We start from the raw sequence: 23,252 nt of genomic DNA on the forward strand, positions 1-23,252 counted from the left end.
GCCTGGCAGGCGTGGTGGTGGTTATGGTTTCGTTAAGCTTTGAAATGCCAATTTGTTAGGCCATTAAAAAGTAGAATCAGTAGAATGAGAGGCGAGGTGGCCCTGATAAGTGTATAAGAGGCGAGGTGGCCCTTGATAAGTGTATAAGAGGCGAGGTGGCTCTAGAAAAGTAGTGTAAGAGGCTAGGTGGCCATTGTTAATAATAAAAAATGTGAAACGCGATAGACGACGAGGTGACTGTTTCGATACTGCGGACTTAATTCAGTATGTAATGTGGAGTCTATTGAGATTCAGATTGGATACGGAAAACCTTATTACTATGATAGCGCATCTATTTTGTGAAAATACCTTAAAGAAAGTTGTCGCGCAGAAGACAAAATGTACACGATTTCCTTGGTCAGGAGTGGCCGAACTATACTATTATATTACTCTCTTTCTGCAGGAAACTATGACGCGCGGTTTCAACATTACACGAGGGCGTGTAATATGTCAGGACGGCCGTGTCGGAGGAAGCTATGTGTCCGGTTGATTGTTGTTTGCGTGCATAACGCACAATAATTGTTAATCTAATTATATTTGATTTGTTACATTTTTCTATTACTTAAAACCTTACGCATTAGCCATAATGTAATAGAAGTTTATTTAAAAATTATAATTTACGAAACGACCAATCAGAGCAGGCACGTGCCTCGAGCGGGGTCGAGGCGCCATCTTTACTATTCAGGTAGGCCATGAGTGCTTTGGACATTCGTTGGAGGAATCATGATAGTGACTGGTCGAGTTGATCGAGTTGGATCGTTGAGAATATTTGTTGGTTAAAGTAAGATCGGTGCCCTGAACCCGCTGCTCGGTCTTAATTGTCCACTTTTCTATCTTCATTATTGTAAAGTGACAAATATTGTTTAATTTGAATTCGAATATAAAAATATCTGTGATCATTGTGTTTTGTGCTCGCATTTTACCCTGATAACGCCCACTAAGTCCGCAACCATTAATGATGATGTCGACGGGAATAATGCTTCTCCGACATATATATATATATATATAATATATATATATATATATAATATATATATATTATATATATATATATATATATAATATATATAATATATATATATAATATATATATATATATAACATATATATATATATATATATTATATATATAATATATATATATATATAATATATATATATATATGTTATCGCGAATATATATATGTTATTTGTGAAATCGCGTAATGCTATATATATATATATATAGCATTACGCGATTTCGCTCCATGATCCAGACTTTGGGTGACTGTGTGCGGTCCGAGCTTACCGGGCTTGGAAGTACTAATAAAATATTTTTCAGTGAAAAATTGCTGCAGGTCGTTATAAAGCACTAAAAGCAGATATTCGCGTCATGTGTTGGTGACAAATGACACGAGTGTACGTGTATATCAGACAGTGACAAATTTGCGGCCACTATCTTCCAGAATAGCGATGTCAGTCAGAGAGTCTGTATTGCCCAACATTAGTGATTATTACAGTTTTTGACTTTTTTACTGTTTAAGTTAATATTTTTTTGTTTATCTTTAACTTAATGTATTAAGCGGGCTAGTTTATTTATGCAAAGCTATGATATCTCAGTGTCGTGTGTCGAATTGTGTCATCTAAAATCCGACGAAAAAAAATAATTTGGTTTTGATTAAAAAAGAAATATTAAAGTTATAAAAAAAATATATCACTCTGTTCTTATATCACTTAGAGCGTGAGCGTATTATAAGTTTTTTTTTTAAATTATATTGTATGAAGGCATTGCTTGTTGATCGTTATAAACAATACAGATATACGTTATTACTAAAGCAACAAAGGGACATAAGTAATTCTATCTTATCTTACTCTTATACTAATATGATTGACCATTCCATGTATTAAAATATACTCCTACTTTTATCTCGATAACTTAGCCTCATATATTTAGATTTTTCATCTGAGTTATTATGATGTAACAGTGCGCTAATATCGCACAGATGGCGTTGTGGATTGCTACAGCGATTTATGATGGTATTTCTAGCGGAAAGTCTCTTCTCGCGGGCGGAGCCGCAAGAAATACTTAGCAGGTATGTAATAATAGCTACTATGTGTTAGTATGGCCAGATAAACGGATTATCAAGATAATTTATTAAAACAAAATTCTCATGACCTAACTCGTGTTTTGTGGAAATAAATTAATTATATTGTTTAATGCGTAACAAACAGAATTATTTTAATTAATACAAAATAGATTGCAACTGTGGCCAAATAAAAAGAAATATAGGGACCCGCGTAAAAGAACATAATATAGCTGACGTGAAACACCGACGCTCGACGAAGTCTGCAGTCGCTGAACACTCTGAAGGAGGCGCCAATCATTATCTGCGACTATATATATATATATATATATATATATATATATATATATATATATATATATATATATATATATATATATATATATATATGTGTGTGTGTATTACTCTATGTAGCGTAAAAGCTTCAATGATGAGTATATCTGCATACGTTAATACGAGCCTAATAAATACACGTTGCGATGGCGGCAAACCCCCTAGACATGCTGCCGCGCCGGGTTGGGTGTTAGTGAACCCGGAGGGCTTAGGGGACAATCGAGCCGTCGGGATCGGGATCCGATCTGATCTAAGTAGAATAGTGCTCTACGGCTTTACGCCGTTTGCTACAATATACGCCGGTAGCACACCGCGCGACAGAAGCCACTATTTCTGCCATTGACATAAACTATTCCATGTAACTTACAGCATTAAAAATATTCAATAACAAGAGACCGGAATATTAACACTTAAGATTTAAATAACGTCAGAATCAGAGTACAGTTAACATAAATATTTTAACACTAAATTTTTACAAATTTACCCATTAAAATTGTCTTTCACTAGATGTAGCCTGCGGTTTCGTCGGGTGAAAAGCCATTACCGCTAAAAATATTCCTAAAACACTTCACGATGCCAGTGACATCATTTTAAAATATCAGATTAAAAAATCCTATTTCCCATGAGAGCAAATTACTGGGATAAAAAATCGCCTATATATTCATCCCGTATATGGTCTACCTGTGTGCCAACTGCCAACCAGTGCCGAAGCGTCCATACAACCCGATTCCTACCGGCTTACCTTTTAGGTTTATTTACGTTTGTCTTAGATTTTATTTTCTGTTAAATTGGTTGTGATATGTTAACTAAAGTATTTTTTTTGCACCGGGTTACCTTGTGAAAAATGTAACTCTTCACCACTGATGCCAACTATCATCCAAATCCGTTCAGCTATTTTTATATTTTTTTTAATGCTTTCCAACAAACATACAAAAAACATTACAAACTTTCGCTTCTGTAGTAGTAGTAAAATAAAAAAGGTATTTACTTGTATTGGTCAAATTACAATCGACTAAAAATATTAAGCAACAAAAGATTACCCTTTAATATTCACGCTATACAATATACATATAGTATTTTGTATATAGATTAGCCAGGGAGCTATTAAACCAATAATTACGGCACGAATTGTACATATAAACGTGCCAAGGTCACTTCATAGTTCTGACTATCTATAAAAGGTAAAAGAGCTTTACATGTGTATCGATAATACGACAATGTGTACCCATCGTATAATGTGACAAAGAGTGAGCCCAGCGGAATACTATCACATGATGTCTCCATTAATCTAATTGTGACATATTAACGCAAACTTATAAGTATGCACTTATAAGTTTGCGTTAATAAACATACATGCGTATTGAAAAAGTGCGTGGAAAGTCTTACTAGTAGTGATTTCTTGGTGCAACACTGTATGCTCGTGATCTATGTAGATTCATTTCCTCTGAAAATATCTACGTCAGCTTAAGAATGCTTTTGCGAAATCATTTATATCGTAAAGTAAATAAATAAATAAAAAAGTCGAAAGTAAATAAATACGTAAAACAAACATCATTACTAACCATAATTATCATAATGAAGCTTATCATGGTATAATGTATAAGTGGTATTATTAGAGCTATCTATAATACTCTACATACAAATTATACACTACATAAAATATTTTATAACGTCTCTAGCTTTATTATTACTACAGGTTTTTCATATTTTAATCATCTACATCGTTTATTTATATGAAACATAATGATAATATTTACACCTTTGTATTTTACAATGTAAAAATTGAACATAAATATGTTTCATCTTTTAGTACAGTAAAATCATGAATGTAATTTTTATGTGCTACCCTTACCCTATATTCTACACACTTATACAGTTAGAATAAAACTAGCCACAAATATTCCAACGGTACCGAAAATGTTAAAGAATAAACGTTGTTTCAGTCCGTGGACACACGGAGGTGCGTGTGGAATTGCAAATGGAGCGCTGGGCGGTCCGCGGCGGCTCGGTGAGGCTGCGCTGTGTGCACGACGTGCCACCACACCTGCTCGACAAAGTCGTGTTCCTCCGACAGGGAACCAAGATCTTCCAGTACATTAGGGACAGGAAACCGCCTTATAGAAACTTCACTACGCCTGGCGCGGTTCTTAATGTAAGTGTTTTAGTTATCGCTATTGCTACTTATCATTTATTACGTATGTATACGTAAATAATTTTTAGCAATTCCATTTATTAAGTCATTTGCCACGATAATCTTTCAGTGATTATATTATAGTTTGTTCCTAATAATGTAGCCTTTATTATTAATATACAAATTTGCATCTGTAAAGTCTCTTTAAATTAATAAAATACGCAACATAGTTTTAAAATAAATAATTATTTTATATGATTCATATATGTGTATCAGAATGTGATGAACCAAATAACGCTGTGTAATTTTTTTACTGTCGTTTTCCCGAGCGTGTTTTATTCGAGTATGACAACGTACAATGTCACGCTGCGGCGCCCGACATCACGGCGCGGCGCGGCGTCCGAGCTATGTTGAGTACAGGCCTGTGTGAATAGAGTATTGTTTTTATTCGGGACAATACAAGCGATTAAGCGGTCCAATTTGTGCGCTGTAAAGCTTGACCCCTGCCCGGTGTTTGTACAGGACGCGTCGACATCACTGGCCAGGCTAATTAAATATCGTTACCGTTAAAACTTTGCATCAAGCTCAGATTTTTACCTGAGTGTATATGGGGTTAGAAAGCTGCAATAGCCTGTGAAAGGAACTGCCCAGAAGAATGTTCGCATGTTCAAGACCCAAGGTGAACACCACTGACCTTTCAAAGTTAACTGCATTGCTAGTCAAATACGTGCCGCTCGCGTAAACAGTGCAGGAAAACATCGTGAAGAAACCAATATACCTGAGAATTCTTCTGACTTAATCTTCCAAACAGCACTGGGCTAGCGAAGTTTACTAAGATCTACCCTCTCAGTAATAGAGAAGGCTAATTCCCAATAGTGAGATATTATATATTACAGGGCTACATTATGTAAAATATTTAATTATTACAGTTGTAAGCAAATGACAATTATCTACAAAATAGTTGCTCTAAACGTTGTAATTATAGTATACGTACTCGTATGGTAAGCTTAAAAGTAGTAAAAGCTGTATGTCGTATACAACTTGGAACTTAAGAAAAACTGAAAGTGCACCACGCTGATCTAGTACGGATTGACAGACTTCACATACTATCGAAATTCTAATGAACTTTTTTGGTACCTGTGTTGGTTTCCTCACGAGGTTTTGTTTCATCATTACAGCGAACAATAGTTTATAAACAATCAATTTTAAAACTCAGAGGTGTTCCTTAGGTTTTAAACCCACGAACCATAGTCTCGGCGAACTATTCCATTCTCAACTAGTCTACCTTTTACGAGTATTTATGGGTGGTGGAAATAATTCAACCTCAAAGGGCCAACTTCCTCGCTTGTTGGATAGTAATGGTAGCAATAATCATTACAAAACATGTCAAACAAAATTGATCTTTACATATCTTGGTTTGGAAGCCTATAAAGTACGTAGTACCTAAATAATGACACGAAGGACGGATGTCTAAAGATAAACTACACAAAGCGGCGTGGCACCGCTGTACTGCAGCGGAGCGCTTTTACCTTTATTTTTCTTCCATTAACCGAATGCACCGCGGCACTCGTTATCAATCTTGTAACGTCGCGTATCATCCAGAAATGAATACTTCAAATGTTTGGGTTACGACGATTAAAGAACATGGAAAATGGCAGCCATTTGTAGAGCATTCAAAGGTTATTTGAATAGAATGATATACTGGTTTTTCAAGATGAAACAATTTTGTCAACATATTAAACACTACATAGTATTAAACAAAGTCGCTTTCTCTGTCCCTATGTCGCTTTGTATGCTTAAATCTTTAAAACTACGCAACGGATTTTGATGCGGTTTTTTTTAATAGATAGAGTGATTCAAGAGGAAGGTTTATATGTATAATAACATCCATTAAATAGTGGAGAAATACTGTTATTTTGTTATGTTATACCCGTGCGAAGCCAGAGCGGGCCGCTATGTTTTTATATACAACGTTCACAGTTTTTCTGTAGTGTATTTAGTATCAGCATTGCACCCGTGCGAAGCTGGGGCGGGTCGCTAGTACGGTTATAAGAGTAAAATGTAACGAATGAATTGATGTCATCCCTTAAATACACAGGTCAACTTGCGTCGAGCGGCTGGAAAATCCTTGACGAAAATCTCAGATTTTTAATACATAAAATCACTCGTAAAAATTTCATTTTGGAACTATTGATTCAGTAATCATTGTTGAATAAATATATCAATTTAATCCCCGCCATTGGCATTACGATAAAGTAGTGTTCGTGTAATTAACGAAATTTTATTATATTATAAAATTTTTATAACCGAATACTTATTTGAATTCATATTAACTAAATTATTACCAACTTGGAGGACATGTTGGATTTATTAACAAAAACAAATGAAAAGCCTTTTAAAGGATGTTTGTTATGTAAACACATGATTTTGATTTGTACAATGACTTGCTAGAACACAATTCTTCGTAAAAACAATCACTAAACCACGAGATATCGATAAAGTTATAATCTTACATAGATTAAAGTCAATAGTACGATTTATCATCGACAAAGCTACAAAATCATCGATCACCGATTCTAAAAAGTAGGTGATCCACGGCCTTATCGCTACTTTTCGATTGTTTATTGAAATAATTATCTTGCTTCCAACCAAAGACAATACAAAATGTGTTGACATTGTTGTAGAATTGCTAAATAGTTCTAAGGTTATTTAGAGCGGACATTGAGAAAATTGCTCTCAAGCGATTGGCAGTCAATCGACCATGAAATAGCAAAACACCAATGTAAAAATACTTCATATTTTTTTCCATTGATACGCATATTAGCATATTTTCTATAAATATGTGTATTAATATCTAAAGACGCTGGGATATATTGTCACACGGACATTTCAATTTAAGCTGGGATTGCTGGTCTAGTGAGTAACTAAAACCAACTCTAGGTACACTATCTAGATGTCTTTATCTGTCTCTTTTATTTAATCACTCATTTTAAATGTCAAGTCCCAAATAAAATATATTCTTGTCACTGCCTTCAATCTACATACGAAGCTCGTATACATAGGTATCATTATCTGAAAGAAATATGTACGAGTCTATTTTCTTGGAAACCACATGACGTTTTCTGAAAGTTATTTGGCAAGGAAACACTCACCCGACCCTGCTGTAGCTGCGCCAGTAAAATGAAAACTCATATATAAATCCTGAAGAAAAAATGTATCTCTTCTGAATTATGCATGTGGCACCATCTTACTAACATAAATGTACACCTTTTATCTAGATAAATAAATAAAACATGAGAGTTTGACCAATACACGCATAATTTTGAACTACGTATTTCGAAATAGTTAATTCTTAAAGTAAAACTATTTTCCGGAGTTTATAGCGGTTTTTTATGTCATTTTTTTTTCCCGACGTTTCGAAGACTTTGGAAACTTCGTGGTCACGGGGCGGAAAAATAACAGGATGCGAGGCAAAGCAACGAGGGCTGACATCGATAAATGCAGCCCGGTCTTTTGTTATTTAGCGATCTGATTGGTTTATAATTTTCAAGGGTATTTACCATCAATGTACTTGAACTATATATAAAAATAAGAATATTTCTCCATTATATTTTCTAAACTATAAATGATAACTCTAGATTATGCAAAAGCGCACTTAAATTAATTCGGCGGCTCGCCGTACGTATCGTTGCATGTACTATGCTCGTTTTATTATAGGAGGGCGTAACAGGTCGACCTCGCTTCCAGGTCAGTCTAAGGAATGCTTAATACACCTGGGAGAGTTCAACTGTAGTTTAACTATTTATGTGCAATAGGTAATGTCGGTTCATTGTTGCCTACCAGACATTCCAGCAAATTAGTTTCCATAAACCAGGAGGGGCTTTGTTCGTAATAAAATAATGTATGCATCAATTTTAGTCCTTGTTTGAGTTACAAAAAAATGTCTTAGGGATGTACACGCATTCTTTATATCTGCTTCTATGCAGTTGCTTAAAAGTTATAGCAGATAGAACGCCTTCCCCGTCGTTGCTTGTTATTGTCTTAAGTGCAAACAAAGAAATAGATTTGTAAAACTATTTCTAAAAAATAATGTGTATCTTATCTGTGGTCTTACATGGCCTAACGCAGACTGGCATAATCCATTTACGTATAAAGCCACATGTAGGATAAATATGCAGGTATTGAAAATTTCATAATTTAAAGGTCATTTTGTCTGAATGTAAATCTTTTATATCACGTAAATCTTTCCCGATTTATTTTTATTTGGCTCAAAGGCTTAATTATAATTTATAAGTGTGAGATATATGCCAACTTATATTAATAAAAAAATAAATCCAGACGATAAAACATATCACCAAAGTTTAATAAAAAAGTGGAAAACTTTAATAACTTGAAAACTACAAAACATTGCGGAAGACACATGAGGCTGACTCCAATACCTCTTAGGGATCTACAATCCAATTTTACTTAGTGGTTGAGTCATGAAATAGGAGAATAACGGTCGGAAAAAATTTAATGAAGAATACTGATTGTGTTACAACGTTAATTATATCCCCCACTGCATCTGAATGCCATTCTGGTTTATGTAGATTTGGTATACCATGCGGATTCAGTCCTCGCGCATAACGTTTGCATCACAGTTTTAATAGAGTTATTTTAAGCACACGGAATGTGCATGAGAACATCAACGAAAATATTTTGAATACGGACAATTTTATTGAACAAACGAAAATTAAGACAACTGTATCTTATTGTGGACTTAGGGCTATATTTGTAACTATAGAATTATATAAGTGTAAAGAGGCAAATTAGGTACATTTGAATTATTTAAATAATCACATTGTAGCCACAATATTGTTCGAGATTTCATTACATACTTTAATGTGCTTAGTTTTCACAGCAACATAATATTAACTTTGATTCTAACAAAACTCCTTATTATTTCAGATCGCGTTGGCCACGGAGAATTCAATAATCCTGCAAAGTTTAGATTTCGAAGCTACTGGAAGTTACTCTTGTGAGGTATCACTAGACACACCCATCTATACCAAGGCCTCGTCTGGGAAGCAACTGACTGTTTTCCGTTAGTATCATCTTTTATTATTATTAAGTAAATTTTAAAATTTTATCGAAACCCAAATCAGCTTATGAAAGCTTTCTTTATTTTACAGTACATCAGAACTACATTATTATTATGATAGTATCTAAATTAAAACTGTACATGAAATTACACCATACAAGTCGCGTTAACATGAATAGATTTGAAATTAATAATAACACCACATGGCGGAAAGCTAATTAAATCCTGAAATCCATGCTCTGCTCTTCACGTTAATTAAATTTTGAGGTGCTATATTAGCACTTAAAATGTAACTAACTGAACCTCATATCACCTACACATATAGGTTGAGGCACACTAACGATAAAAAATGACCCAATTGCTTAATTACCCAACAACATATCAACATTACCGATCTATTTGAATACGCTATGAGTTTGGGCAATCCGTGATGTGCATCAGAAATAAGAACGCGTGCCTTTTAATGCCTGAATGTCCTAACTTCAAAGGAAACTCAACCATATTCCCAACGGAACGTACTTTGTTTTTGTGCAACAAACATGCAAGCAATGCCGGCTGAAAGACACAGAATATGACTGAATGGAATAGAGCTATTTCGAATCAGAAACGGTACAGTGATTAGGTTTTGAATTTGCTTTCATCGAACACCAAAAGTGGACTCGATTTGCGCTTAACCGTCGTGCACTATCTATGTTGTGTGGGAATTTGGTAGCGATGTTGCATTAACCATCAACAAATGAGCTATTTGTACTAGCTAATTGTTTCATGGATAACGATCCCTTGCATGGATATTTTGTAGTAAGTAGGTAGTTTTGCATCAAAACTACTTTCACAATAGTCACATTATATATCTATATATTAATACGTAAAGAAACCGCAGAAACTCAGCGATAAACTCGTTCATTTAAAATTATTGCATTTAAACTTCCTATTGAACACTTATTTCCACGCAGACCACGGCATTCTCACGGCATGATGTTGATACCAACATATTCTTTATAGAATACATTTGTATAAGGAACCTAAATATCTGACTACGGATACATTCTTGCTTACTTGACTTTGAAGGTTTTTGATGTAACAACTTAAAAATTATCAAATAGGTTAGTAGTAAAAATCAATATAAATAACCTATTCAGATGAAAGATGTATAGGTAAAATAGTTATTATTAGGATTATTCCTCGTGTGGCCCCTGGCCCATGTTCAAAACCACTTTTACTTTTGCGTGATGCAAACAGTTCCCATAGAGTGTGGAATTAAAAAAGTCGGAGATATATCCGACTTTTCTACTAACTCCCCCCCCCCCCCCCAAGAGATTCAAAAAAGTTGCCAAATGTCTAAAATCCCCCCCTTTTGAGCCATCGTCTGGTGACGCTCTTGGTCAGGTATCCTGTCAAATGTTTGAAACATACACTTCAATAGAAAAATGATTTAAAACCCGCTAAGAATATGCTATTAGGAATTAGTTTCAGCTGATATTGATATAAAAAAAAAATCCTGATATCGATTACAGTTATCTAGATAAGAAATAATTTTAATATTGAGCTTCGAGGAAAGTGGCTAATTTTCCTGCTGAGTAGTACTACGCAGAAAACTAAATTGATAGGTATTTATTACATCAAATTGTAATAAGTAGGTACTAAGCTGATTTCCTAAGTATCAGCATTATAAATTTACATGGATTATTTTCTTACAAAGTAATTTATTATATCTTGTAGTATTTTATTATTAAGTACTTCCTATCTTCAAAAAGAAAATATTGAACTCGCTTGTTGAAACCTAAATTCAGTTTTATATTCAGTCTTATATTTAGAATATACTGCACTTATGGTGCAGCCAATTGTTAATTGTTATGTATTTAAAATGTTCATGCTGTGACAGCCTGTAATTGAAACAGCACTGCAGAAATTACTTACCGAATTCTTAAAAAAAAAACTATGTAAAGTGTATGTTTTGTTGGCTGTACAAATAAATAAATAAATAAATAAATAAATAAATAAATAAATAAATAAGTATTTTGTTGAATTTGATATCAACAGTTTCTCATACGCAGCACAAAAATATAGAAATCAAATGTATTTAAATCTCTTAATCTACCAAGTGATTAAAGACAATAGTTCAATTTTGTTTTTAGGAGTTAGGTAAAAACTACAAAAAATAATTAATTTATCAGAAATTAATCATGAAATTAATCCCGATAAGTACTAGCTACAATAAGTTCTATTAAATCCTTGGTATCGTTGCTCCAAAAAATATAAGATAAGGAAAACTACCTTTATAAACAACGTAAGGTGTTAGATTCAGCAAAACGGAGACAATGCAGGTACTGGCCATTCTGAGTTTCTTGTTCCTTCCTTTGGCTTGGAGCTCTAGTGAACAAAGTGAAATATTGCAAGGGTGGCATGAAAAGGTGGGAATTAAAAATGCAGAAAAGATCAGACGTTTGGAAGAACAAGTAATAGCTAGTCGCATCGTGGGTGGTGTAATAGCTCCTGTTTATTCTCACCCTTATCTCGCCGGATTGCTCATAGACATAATAGGATTGTCTTCACCTTCGGCGTGCGGAGGGTCGATTCTTACGAATTCAAGAATTCTTACTGCAGCTCACTGTTGGTTTGATGGAAGATTCCAAGGTCGCAGTATCCAGGTCATCCTAGGAACACCGTTTTTGTTTCACGGAGGAGTTCGAACGCACGTCCATGCTATAGCTATACATCCACATTACAATTTCCGAACCTTTGCCAATGACATCGCCATGCTGTATTTGCCATTCCCTATCAAATTTACAAATGCAATTCGACCTATACCTCTACCTTCAGGAGAACTACTAAAAGCTAACTTTGCTGAAAAATGGTTAGTGGCAGCTGGATACGGAAGGTACTCAGACCACAGCAATCCATCAACAAATGCAATGGCAAGGAACGTCTTTCTGCGAGGGATTTCCATAGCTGACTGTCGTGCCGTTTACGGAGAAATGGTTCTGGACTCGAACATCTGTACGTGCGGAGTTGGTGGAGTTGGCATCTGCCAAGGAGACTCAGGCGGACCGTTAACCGTATACCACAATGGAAAGCAAGTACTTATCGGAGTCAGTTCGTTTGTCGCCCTCGATGGCTGCGAGTTGGGCCTCCCGTCTGCTTTTGCCAGAGTTTCTTCGTTTTTGAATTTTATACGCCTACATTTATGAAATGATGCTGCATAGATATTACTTTGATAAAGCCTTTGATCGACATAACTCATTTTATGCTAATTGACTATTTTTAAATACGCGTTTCCATTAAATGTAAATTAAATGAAGCGACAAAAGAGATCTTTCAAATTTTACACCAATTAAACACCTTTTTACTTGACAACTTGTATTAAACAGTAAGTAAATTTTTCCTGTTATCAAAACATATACTCATGCTGTTCTACCTCATAGTATAATTTTTAGGAAAATATGGTGAATAGTATTAACTATGTGATGATAGTATAATATAGTGCAGTTTTAATGTTAGTATAGTTATTATAAGTATTGTAAATATTTCCTTAAAATAAATATGCTCCCAAAACTATATACTTTTGAGTTCATTTTCTATTTTTGCTTTACTTACTTTCTGTTCTATTTATTACACTTAAACTGGAAATTACTAATAATTTAAAATGCACAATAATTCGCGGAAGGAGAGGAAAGTAAATACCTACTTATTTTTTTACACTTACCTATATTGCACTTTCTAGTAAACCAAATAGTTAAAATTTTGTAACCTAAAAATAGACAAAAGTTGAGTAAAACGTAAATTCGCCCGAACCAACCGTCCATCGCATGGCGTGAGCAATATAAATCTAACAATTGTATACTGGAATGGGAGATATATCTTTTGTCGCACTCCTGTCTCCTATTACCCTCTGGATAACCACACCCAGTGTTAAAAGTGTGTGTATGCCTTGGCTACACTTTGAGGCTACTATGTAAGTTACAATTGGTTTACTCTATTATTACCTATGAGCCATTGTCATGTGAGAGTCAGGCAGTAACCTTAATTTAAATTACTTTAATATTTGGTTTCAATCGACATTTGCTTACCTGACCCTGCACAAACTACTCAAATACTATGTCGGCTCAGTAGTAATAACTATGTAACGAAGCCCTTGCTGCATTGCTGGTGATAGGATATATTTTATATCCGCCCGGATAGCGACTATCATACACATGGTGTCGAAACCCGTAATAGTGGCCCACGTAAGTATGTCGCGTTCCAGGATCAGCCCGTGTATATCCGTTCCAACAGACCGGCATAATTGTGTTGACTGCCGAAGGGTAATCACCTCTCGTAAGTCGACATTCTACTAGACCCCACTCCACTTACCACTTACACTTTGCCCTGCCGGTATAAAAAAATTAAAAACATAAACCTACAGTTCTGAAGTATCTACCTATTCGGATTCAAATATTAAATTGAGTCGTTACGTTTGATTGAATTAATAGTTCGAGCTTGTACTAAATTGCATAAAATCTTAATTTAAGACAAACATTTAAAGAGGTGTAATTAAACAGGAAAGACACAATGAAAACTTTTTATTAACGATACCTTAACGTCCAAAAGTGTGTCTTCTTCTTGAACTTAAAGCTTTTTATTTACATTTTGTATCATTGATAGGTAGAAATTATAATACCAAGATACTATTTTCCTATTTAGGTTTCCAGCAATAGGTAACCATTGAATATTACTAAACATATTCGAAACGAAACGACAAATCCCATCAATATTTATTTGCAACGGAACGACCCCAGTAAATTATTTGTTACCTGTTTTATGATCGGGACAAAACGTGATATTAATGAACTCAACAATATGTACAGCGTTTATAAAGCAGTGGACATGAGCGTCAGCGTATTATCGGCAAGCAATGTTGTTTATAGAGCGAAGTGGATAGAAAACAGTACGACAGGTCACCTGGAGGACGCAGACAAGATGCTTTTCTACAATTGTTAACATTAATGTTATGTATGAGAATGCGGTAGACTTATCGATAGGATATGTCATTTTTTTTGTTGCTTTCCATAACAAGACGAACTGGCCGTTCGCCTGATGGTAAGTGATACGACCGTCCAAAGGCAATAGTAACACCGTCGAACACCCTGAATTACAAAACATTGTTTGGTTGCAAACACTGCGCTCGCCATCCTGAGACATGAGATGTTAATTCTTATTATTTATAATAGTTACACTGGGCACAATGTCCTTCAAACCGGAACACAACAGCGCCTTTATACTGCTGCTTCGCGGCAGAAATAGATATTGCGGTGGTACCTACCAAGGCGGACTCTCACATGTGAGGAACCTACCACAAGTAAAGTAATTTACCAATTGCAGAAAGGCATCTTGGCTACCGCTCCTTCTCATCTTGTGATAAAGAGATAAGTAGCAAAAAGGAGGCAGAGATTAGGATGTGAGAATTAAATTTGTTATAAGATATATGACACTCCATTATTGAAACTTCGAACAAACAGGTGTTCATCCATACATGGTCAGAGCACTGAGTGTTTTAAACACACTATGTATAGAAAAAACAATAAAAGATTTTTTTTTAAAACTAAAATAATCATTTTTTTATTAAGTGCATTTATTTTAAAATGTGATAGGAATACACATAGGATCACGTAACAGATTAATACAACTAAGTCCAATTTAACGTGTAAATATTTGTGTTTTTCAGAGCCCCAAAAACACCACCCCCGGATTGACATTCCATCTAGTTACTTAAGTTCCGGTGAAACGCTTCACGTGAACTGTGTCACCGCTCCCGCCCTTCCTCCGCCCCATATCACATGGTTCGTCAACGAAAAAAAGGTAATTAACTATTACAAGTTTATTAATACTTATTAAGTTTATTATTACATTTAGCAGCCTTCACATTATGTGGTCTTTTATCTCTCCATGTTGCAATAGCGATAAAGGCTTCATTTAACTTATTTAACACCAAATACACTATTTATCTACCAATAACAACAAGGGCATCGCCAAGGGGAGGCAGCGGCCCCCCTCCCCCCTCCCTAGAGATTCTAGTCTCAAGTCTTTGACTTGACTTCCTTGATCGATCATTCCCGTACAACGAAACTCGAATGAATTAACCAATTCCATTCCTAATATTCCGGACGTTCAATTACGCTCTTAAAGCAGGGAGGGAAGTGGAGGAGGAACACGTTCTTTTCGACTTTACCTACAATTCATACTTTTATCATTCTCCATATCAACTTGTCGTCGTCGTCCCTCCCCCTCCTGAGCAATCGGCTGGCGACGCTCTTGAATAGCAATATCCATGCCTATAATATAAGATACCTACGGAAACTTCCTTAATTTACCAAAACTACTAAGGAACCACTGTCCAGAATTTTTGCTGCTAAATATTATGTCAAATCAACCACTGAAATCATCCACAAACTATCTATCCTTATCTAACGGCAAAGGGTTATACAAATAAAAATGTTAAAGCTTAAAAATCTTATGTCTATCTAATCGTGTATAGAACTAAACTAAACCCAAAACTAACATTTACAAATGCGGTGCACATTCACACGGCGGCAAACCATTATTATAGTTTAATGGTGCATCTCCGCGCAAAGCCATTTTATAAATGCAAGTAGATTTTGAAATCCAGTGCGCTCGTTTATAACGATGTGCTATCACTTATTATAAACTACGTCGGCATAAACGGCGACACTATATAGGTACTTTACTTACGAGTAACTATATACCTACTTTAATAATATTTTATCTTTATATGTAAGTTGACTTAGTTGTCTAGGAAAGGTGGTAGTCTGGGGTGAAGGCAATGAAGTCAAAACCAGCACTATTAATTGATAATAACCAACGAAAATCATTAAACTCTCACGCCCGTATTCATAAAAGTTATTTATCTAAGGACGGAGCATTGCTGTGATAATAAGTCTGTTTCTCAGCTTTATTTGACAGCCTACTAGATAAAAGTTGTATCTCAACATTAGCCAATCACAACGGACCTATGTCTACGCACTGCGAAGGCTGCCATGCCGTCAGCACTTGTTATCATAGCAATGATCCGTCCTTAGATAAATAACATTTATGAATATCGAAGTCAAAAAATAAGAAAAATAAATCATAGCAAAATAAAGCTCGTAATTTATAATTTTAAAAAGTTACTATACACCATATTTTAGTTGATTTCAAGAAATGCCATAGGTATAATAAACTTCATAAATATGTAGCATGCACGCTACCAGCCTCAAAAGAAAAAGAATAGAATATAGGGAAAAATACAGAGTAATCTTGCGAATCATAAAAACAAACTAGAACATCACGTAATAATATATTTATGATACAATGATGCTATCTCGGTCGAACCGAGCTGCTTACACCTTGTAATAAATATTTCAAATTTCACATAACAGACTTTATAATTTATGCTCCTTTTATATGGCAATCTCAGCCCGATCAAATATAGCCAACTCTCCTTATTATCTGGTGTATATGGCCACATATGTTTTTAAAAAGAATTAAAAACACCATTGCCGTCAAAAAAAGTAATTTAGTGCACAAACTGCCTACTCAATATCGGGGCAAACAAAAATAAATATAGGGACTCGCGTAAAAGAACATATAGCTGACGTGAAACACCGACGCTCGACGAAGTCTGCAGTCGCTGAACACTCTGAAAGAGACACCAATCATTATTTGCGACTATACAAGCCACAAATCCTCGCCAAAGAACACCGATTCCTGCCCAGGATGATTCGCGAGGCTATTGAAATTACATTACATTACAAAAACATTCTAATTTCAATAGGGAAGATGGTTGGAAGCTTGCACAAGCCTGAGATCCAGTTCTACATTTCATTAAATCGGAACCCAAAAGACCGGCTGCCAGACTTCAAGATTCTGTTCATTCTGCGTAGATCGGACCTCCAACAGCTAAAATTTAAAAAGAGTTGTATAATTGTAAAATGTAGGTAGATATTGTAACTTTGACTTTACGGATGAAAAATACCTCAGCCCCCACCCCCACCCCCCACCCCCCCACCCGTGACCATGAAGGCTACAAAGTCTTCGAAACGTCGGGAGAAAAATAAATAAAAAAAAACCGCGATAGAATCCGAAAATTAGTTTAATTTCAATGCCTACTCAACTCAAAAAACACTTATTTTTATCATATCGCCTTTCACCAAACTATTTTTGTACGGCACACATCAAATCCAAAATGTATCTACTAAGCAACATGAATAATGTAATTACCTACTAATTGTATTTTTAGATGGACGAACTAGTCGCCCACTCGCACAAATTTCGTGTTCCAATGAACGAACGCAATGGAAGGAAGGGTTTACATCGGAATTTTGAATACGAGGGCCAAAGTACACCTCCATCGCTAGTAGCATTAACACACGCCTCACATATCGCCACTAAGCCGCCTGGATGCAGTGTCAAGGAGAATCAGGTGATTACCTAAATTCCTTATAACTACCTATGTTCATATTATAATAGCATTATGTTCTTTATTACGATTACAATTAGTCGTTGAGTAGACGTTATGCACTTGTTGCCTATAAATATTGACTAAGTATGAATCTGACAGTAACTAAACTGGTTAACAAAATTGTCAGTTCGTAGTTTCAAAGTATAACTCGGCAGCAAGTTGACGACATCTTCGCAGCGCCTGATGTAAATTATTTGTAATTTACTTACGCAGGGGAGGTTGCGGACGCCAGCTAGACATTTTTCGCCAGAGTAAATCCGTAGCCGTCCCTAAAGCATCCAAGATATCCTCCGCGAACTTTTACTCGTAGTTGGTATCGTCATACAATACACTATACTTATACATTAGGGACTAGGCCCGGTAGTCGCCCGACGTTTTTCATCTCTCCGTGCAGCTCTACGCCGCATCGTAAAGCCAGCGAAGCCACCATAACCATCCAAATGTAAATCATTCTGTTAGCAAAACAAAAAAAAAATTATCTACCCACTGTTTTTAAAATAATTTATCGACATATTTAATTCTACTTGAGCTGCTATACATATATATTAAATATCTGCTAATGTGAGCGCTTTTTACAATCCTAGTACGTCTTATAAAATTATTATGATGAGAATTAATGTATCATGATGATGAGCGCAGCGCATTCTCACGAAATACTTGGTAATGCAAAGCTTTGTGAAGTGTTACTATCATTAAAGGACAAGCGTAGGTAACGCTAAAGTTCAGACAAACGGCCGTTTCTTATTGCCATAATATTTTTAAAAACTTACTCAGGCTTAAATTCACTAAGCAAATATTCTAGACAATTGATTTAATACCATTTATCGAATGGCGTTACAGGTACAAAGTTCCCAAGTGATCGACGTTAAAGAACGGGAGAAGCCCAATGCGATCGAAAATACAAACCGGCACAAGAGTCGAAAATCATCTCGAAAAGACTTGTATGTAACAATATCAGAACTACAGCTGGTTGCAACAGAAGGCCTGAAAATTACCTGTGTCAGCACCATACCTGAATTCAGAAGTATTGATGATAAATTTGCTGACATCAGAAACTTTACTGTTACTGGTAAGACTTTATGAATCACATTTATTTTGGTTTGATAATTTTTTGCGAGCCTATTGACACATTTGGCACAGATTCCAGACTCCGGGCAATGTATAATCATTTTATATAAGCTTTTATCAGCCCGTATTCTCGGAGTCTCAACTGATACTAAGCAAAAAAATGATATCACCAGATATTATTTATACCTTTACCGTTCCTAATTTTATTTTTTACTTTGGTTTCTGTCATTTAATTAATAAGGATTATTTTTAACAAGAATTACCGTTATTTTGCCCTTTTTTTTAGTTCATATATTGCTATTTTCCTGGCAGGTTAACTTCTTTGTTCATCAAAAAATATATATATATACGAATTTATTGCGATAATGAGAATACTGACGTGCCAAATCTATTGACAATTTTACACTTGAATAAATAAAACTGTGCCATGTTACATCCTATATAAAACTTTAATGTTTCTCCTATGCGTTTTTGTAATTCGTGTTGTCTTTTCCAGTGGACGTTATCAAACCATCAACATTCGTTCACCAACCAACCAACATAACAACAGCAGACTTTAACACATCTGGGGTTTCAAGATCATCTAGTTTCAGTTTACTTTATGTCCTAATTGTTTGCTCATTAAAATTCGCTTGATAGGAACTACATATTAAAATTGTATTAAACTGGCTGTGATAAAAAAATGTTCATTTAATACATATTCTGATTTGTGAGTATGCATAAGTATCTAGACGCTTTCTTGCTTAGTTGTACAAAGCCTAGCATTAGCTAGGAATCTTCCTTTAAAAGCAGGTGCTACGGCTTGAATTATGGGTAAGTAGGTGTTAGCAAGGGCTCGGTCGCTGTAATTTGTAAATATTTTTTTTTTTTTGTAAATATAAAATAGTGAAATGCTGACGAGATATTTAAACCGGTTCCGATTCAACGATTTAATTGATTACAGAAACAGCAATTATAATTTTACATCATATTATATAATGCATAGTAAGTACAGTCAATTATAAATTAAGTAAGGTGAGTCGGGGGAAGTGCGCCATAAAATTTTCATAGCTGGATTCAATGCAAATTTTGTGCTGACTTAAGAATATAATTTTATTAATTTAAGAATATTTGGTATTTTGTGATAACAACCTATAGCCATTCAAGGAAATTGGACCATAAATTAATAATATTTTGCTCAAAGTAAAAAAAAATGGTAGTAGGCGCACTTGCCTCCGGAAATGGGGTAAGTGCGCCTGTGTAAACAAAACGCCAATATGAAACATTATAAAGAAAACACTCATTTTAGTCCATAGAGAAATAAGTTTTACTCGCAATGCTCTTGGATAATTTTTAATCACTCAATATTATAACAAACTATGGCTGTCAAATGAAATTCGGGGTAAGTGCGCCATATATATGTAAATCAGGGCTTCAAAACATTTTAGATTTTTTTTTTGCTATATAAGATTTTTGCTATATTACAGTTTTGTGTGCGGATATGTTGGAATAAAAAATGGTAGCCCTAATATAAAATCCATTTTATTTCTAAAAACTAAAATAACATACAAAAATGTAGAAATTAACAATTTCGAATGCGTTATAACTCAATTACTTAGAATTTGGCCTTATGACATTTGATATGTTTTAGCTGCATTATATCCAGATAACGTGCCTGATCGAACAGTTGGAACCTATTCACGTAAAGTTGCTCTAGACCAAGGTATTTCAGTTTTTCTTTTGTAAAAACGAATTAACTAATACGCCCTTTTATTTAAGTCGGCTCGAAACAAAATACCTTGAGTACAAAAAAATTCTGCTGTTAAGTATAACATTTTTATAATAATAATTCATATTAGTAAAACTTATTCTCAAAAAGGTTGGCTATATATGGATCAGGGGCAAGTGCGCCATACGACTATTAACTGTGGCGCACTTGCCCTACTCGACAATTTTTAAGTACATTTTTTCACATTGCTAAAAATCCTTTATTTTAGTATATATAAATAAAATTCAGACAGGAAGTTAAAATAAAAGGTTTAAACTATGTATTCACCTTACTGGTTTACAGAAATATGTTAAATATCTTGAAATATTTGATGTTATCTTTCACGGGGTCATCTCTGTTTACAGGTCTAAATGACACTTAAAATAAAATGGCGAATAAATCGTATTAAAATGAACATAGCCATTTATGTTTTTTAGTGGAACTGTATTTCAGTTAGTAGCATCGATATAAGATTGCGGTAATTGTATAACATCAATAGTTTTCGATTTATTTAGGGTAGGTGCACTTACCCCGTCGGCGCACTTGCCCCGACTGACCTTACCTATTATATTTATAATTATTTTCACAAATGCACTGTTATATTATTATTTTGACACTATACCGTAATTAATGATAGAGTTGTAATAATTTTATAACTATTTTCAACTTATCGTGAGTTACAGCGATTCAATTATTGGGTAGGGTAGAAAAGGGTAATGGGAGTCACTTAAGCAAGTTTTCAAATAAAAGCTTATTTCAATATCAAATATTTATTGCTTATGTTTTATAACAAAAAACACTTATTTGTCTAACAATTGAGATCAGTTTTAATCATTTGGTACATAAACTTTGGGAAAAAATTAAGATTAAAAAAAAAATAGGTTTGACTCCCATTGCACTTACTTCGGGGCAATGGTGGTCAGCCTGTGGGAAATGAAGATCAAGTAAAACTAACACATATCGCAGACGTACCCTTCGGCAGAATCCCATCCAGTGCATTCTGCGTGTGCCCATTAATCCACATGTGGTACAGCGGTACCACATCTCATTGTTTCGTCCAAATTCACAGCATATCAAGCATCTATTTCCTGCGTCTTCTGCATCATCATTTTCGTCATCCTGGCACAAGTCGTTAGTGTTAGTGTCTGAGACTGATGTATCGTTTGAATCTTGAAGAACCTGTCTCTTTGCCCTTTGGGGACCCTCACCCTTCTGCACCTTAGTCTTCTTCCCCTGACCCTTACCTTTCCATTTCTTTTTTCTTTCTCTTGCTCTTTTTGTATTTTTGTTATCTTTTTATTTTCCTTTTCTATCAAATCTTTCTTCAGTGGAGTTGAGGTTAATACAGTAGCATGCTGCTTCTTTCGACGCTGTTTCTCTTTAGCCACAGTTGTTTTCTCTGGTAATTTTATAAAATCGGAAAATTGAACATTTGACGTAGGATCAGACGACTCTTTGTCTTGTGATGTCGGGGAAGAGATAACTACTTGCGCTGATTCACTTACAGCTGATAAATCTAATAGTTTTGATGTGCTCCTTACTCATACTTTCGGCATCTAGAAACAATAATATTAACATTAGTCTTTTGCGGACAATGGGGGTCACTTGACTCTTATTAGCCGCTACTATACTGCCAACAAAATAATAACAATATAAAAAAAACCTAAGTTTGGATCGTAATATAAGACGCTTATCACAATTTTAAACATACAGACTACCTTTCTACAATATACAAAATTTGGTAAACTTAAAAAAACGACACTCACCTCTAATAATATTTTTACGTAATATTACATTGACAACGCGCGAAAACAACACACTACTATCTCTCAGCGACGGGCAGCGGTAACTGGCGGGGGGCGTTCGCGACGGGGCCGGCGGGTGTAGAGGGGGGTGTTATAGGCATGTTCCTAGGTTTCGGGTGCGTAGTTTCGTAGGTATGCGTGTGATTCCGATTGCCCGCTGACTCCAATTACTCGCCCTTCCCCTACTTATTAAAAATTACATACTAAAAGTACAAAAATGTTGAAAATTTATATTCCTAAACAAATTTTTGGTTGACTTGGTCAGCTGATGATGATCCTGTTTATAGCTGCGAAAAGGCATTCCCTCGGTTAGCATGTTTTCTGTGTTAAGACAAAAATAATCCCATCCTCGCATTTCTTTCAGTATTACGTGTGCTGGCTTACAATGTACATAAATTTTATTATAAATATTACTTATTTATTTGGTTTTTAATATATAGAAGACTTATAACTCTACAAACCTAAATAGCACTTGAAAATTTAAATGAGACC

The 23,252-nt window shown here is 35.0% G+C and overlaps 2 protein-coding genes across 3 annotated transcripts in view; both read left to right on the plus strand.

The window, feature by feature from the left end:
- LOC115453733 overlaps window positions 1-19,902 on the plus strand; it is an 85,775-nt gene extending 65,873 nt beyond the window's left edge. Inside the window, exons 1-7 of one of the 2 annotated variants that reach the window (XM_037442323.1) lie at window positions 1,946-2,111; window positions 4,379-4,587; window positions 9,514-9,649; window positions 15,348-15,481; window positions 17,919-18,101; window positions 18,981-19,209; window positions 19,705-19,902. In XM_037442323.1, the coding sequence (XP_037298220.1) occupies window positions 4,414-4,587; window positions 9,514-9,649; window positions 15,348-15,481; window positions 17,919-18,101; window positions 18,981-19,209; window positions 19,705-19,844 (996 nt within the window). In that variant the 5' untranslated portion in view covers window positions 1,946-2,111; window positions 4,379-4,413 and the 3' untranslated portion in view covers window positions 19,845-19,902. Of the gene's footprint in view, window positions 1-1,945; window positions 2,112-4,378; window positions 4,588-9,513; window positions 9,650-15,347; window positions 15,482-17,918; window positions 18,102-18,980; window positions 19,210-19,704 lie in introns of those variants that run through there. The other variant, XM_037442322.1, reaches the window with a different exon arrangement.
- LOC115453735 (brachyurin-like) lies at window positions 11,938-13,203 on the plus strand. The gene has a single exon (XM_030182458.2). The coding sequence runs from the start codon at window positions 11,965-11,967 to the stop codon at window positions 12,832-12,834; it is 870 nt and encodes a 289-aa protein (XP_030038318.1). The 5' UTR covers window positions 11,938-11,964; the 3' UTR covers window positions 12,835-13,203.
- Window positions 19,903-23,252: the final 3,350 nt, after the last annotated feature.

Source organism: Manduca sexta, chromosome 24, assembly GCF_014839805.1.
Source record: "Manduca sexta isolate Smith_Timp_Sample1 chromosome 24, JHU_Msex_v1.0, whole genome shotgun sequence".
In the NCBI taxonomy this organism is placed as follows: domain Eukaryota; kingdom Metazoa; phylum Arthropoda; class Insecta; order Lepidoptera; family Sphingidae; genus Manduca; species Manduca sexta.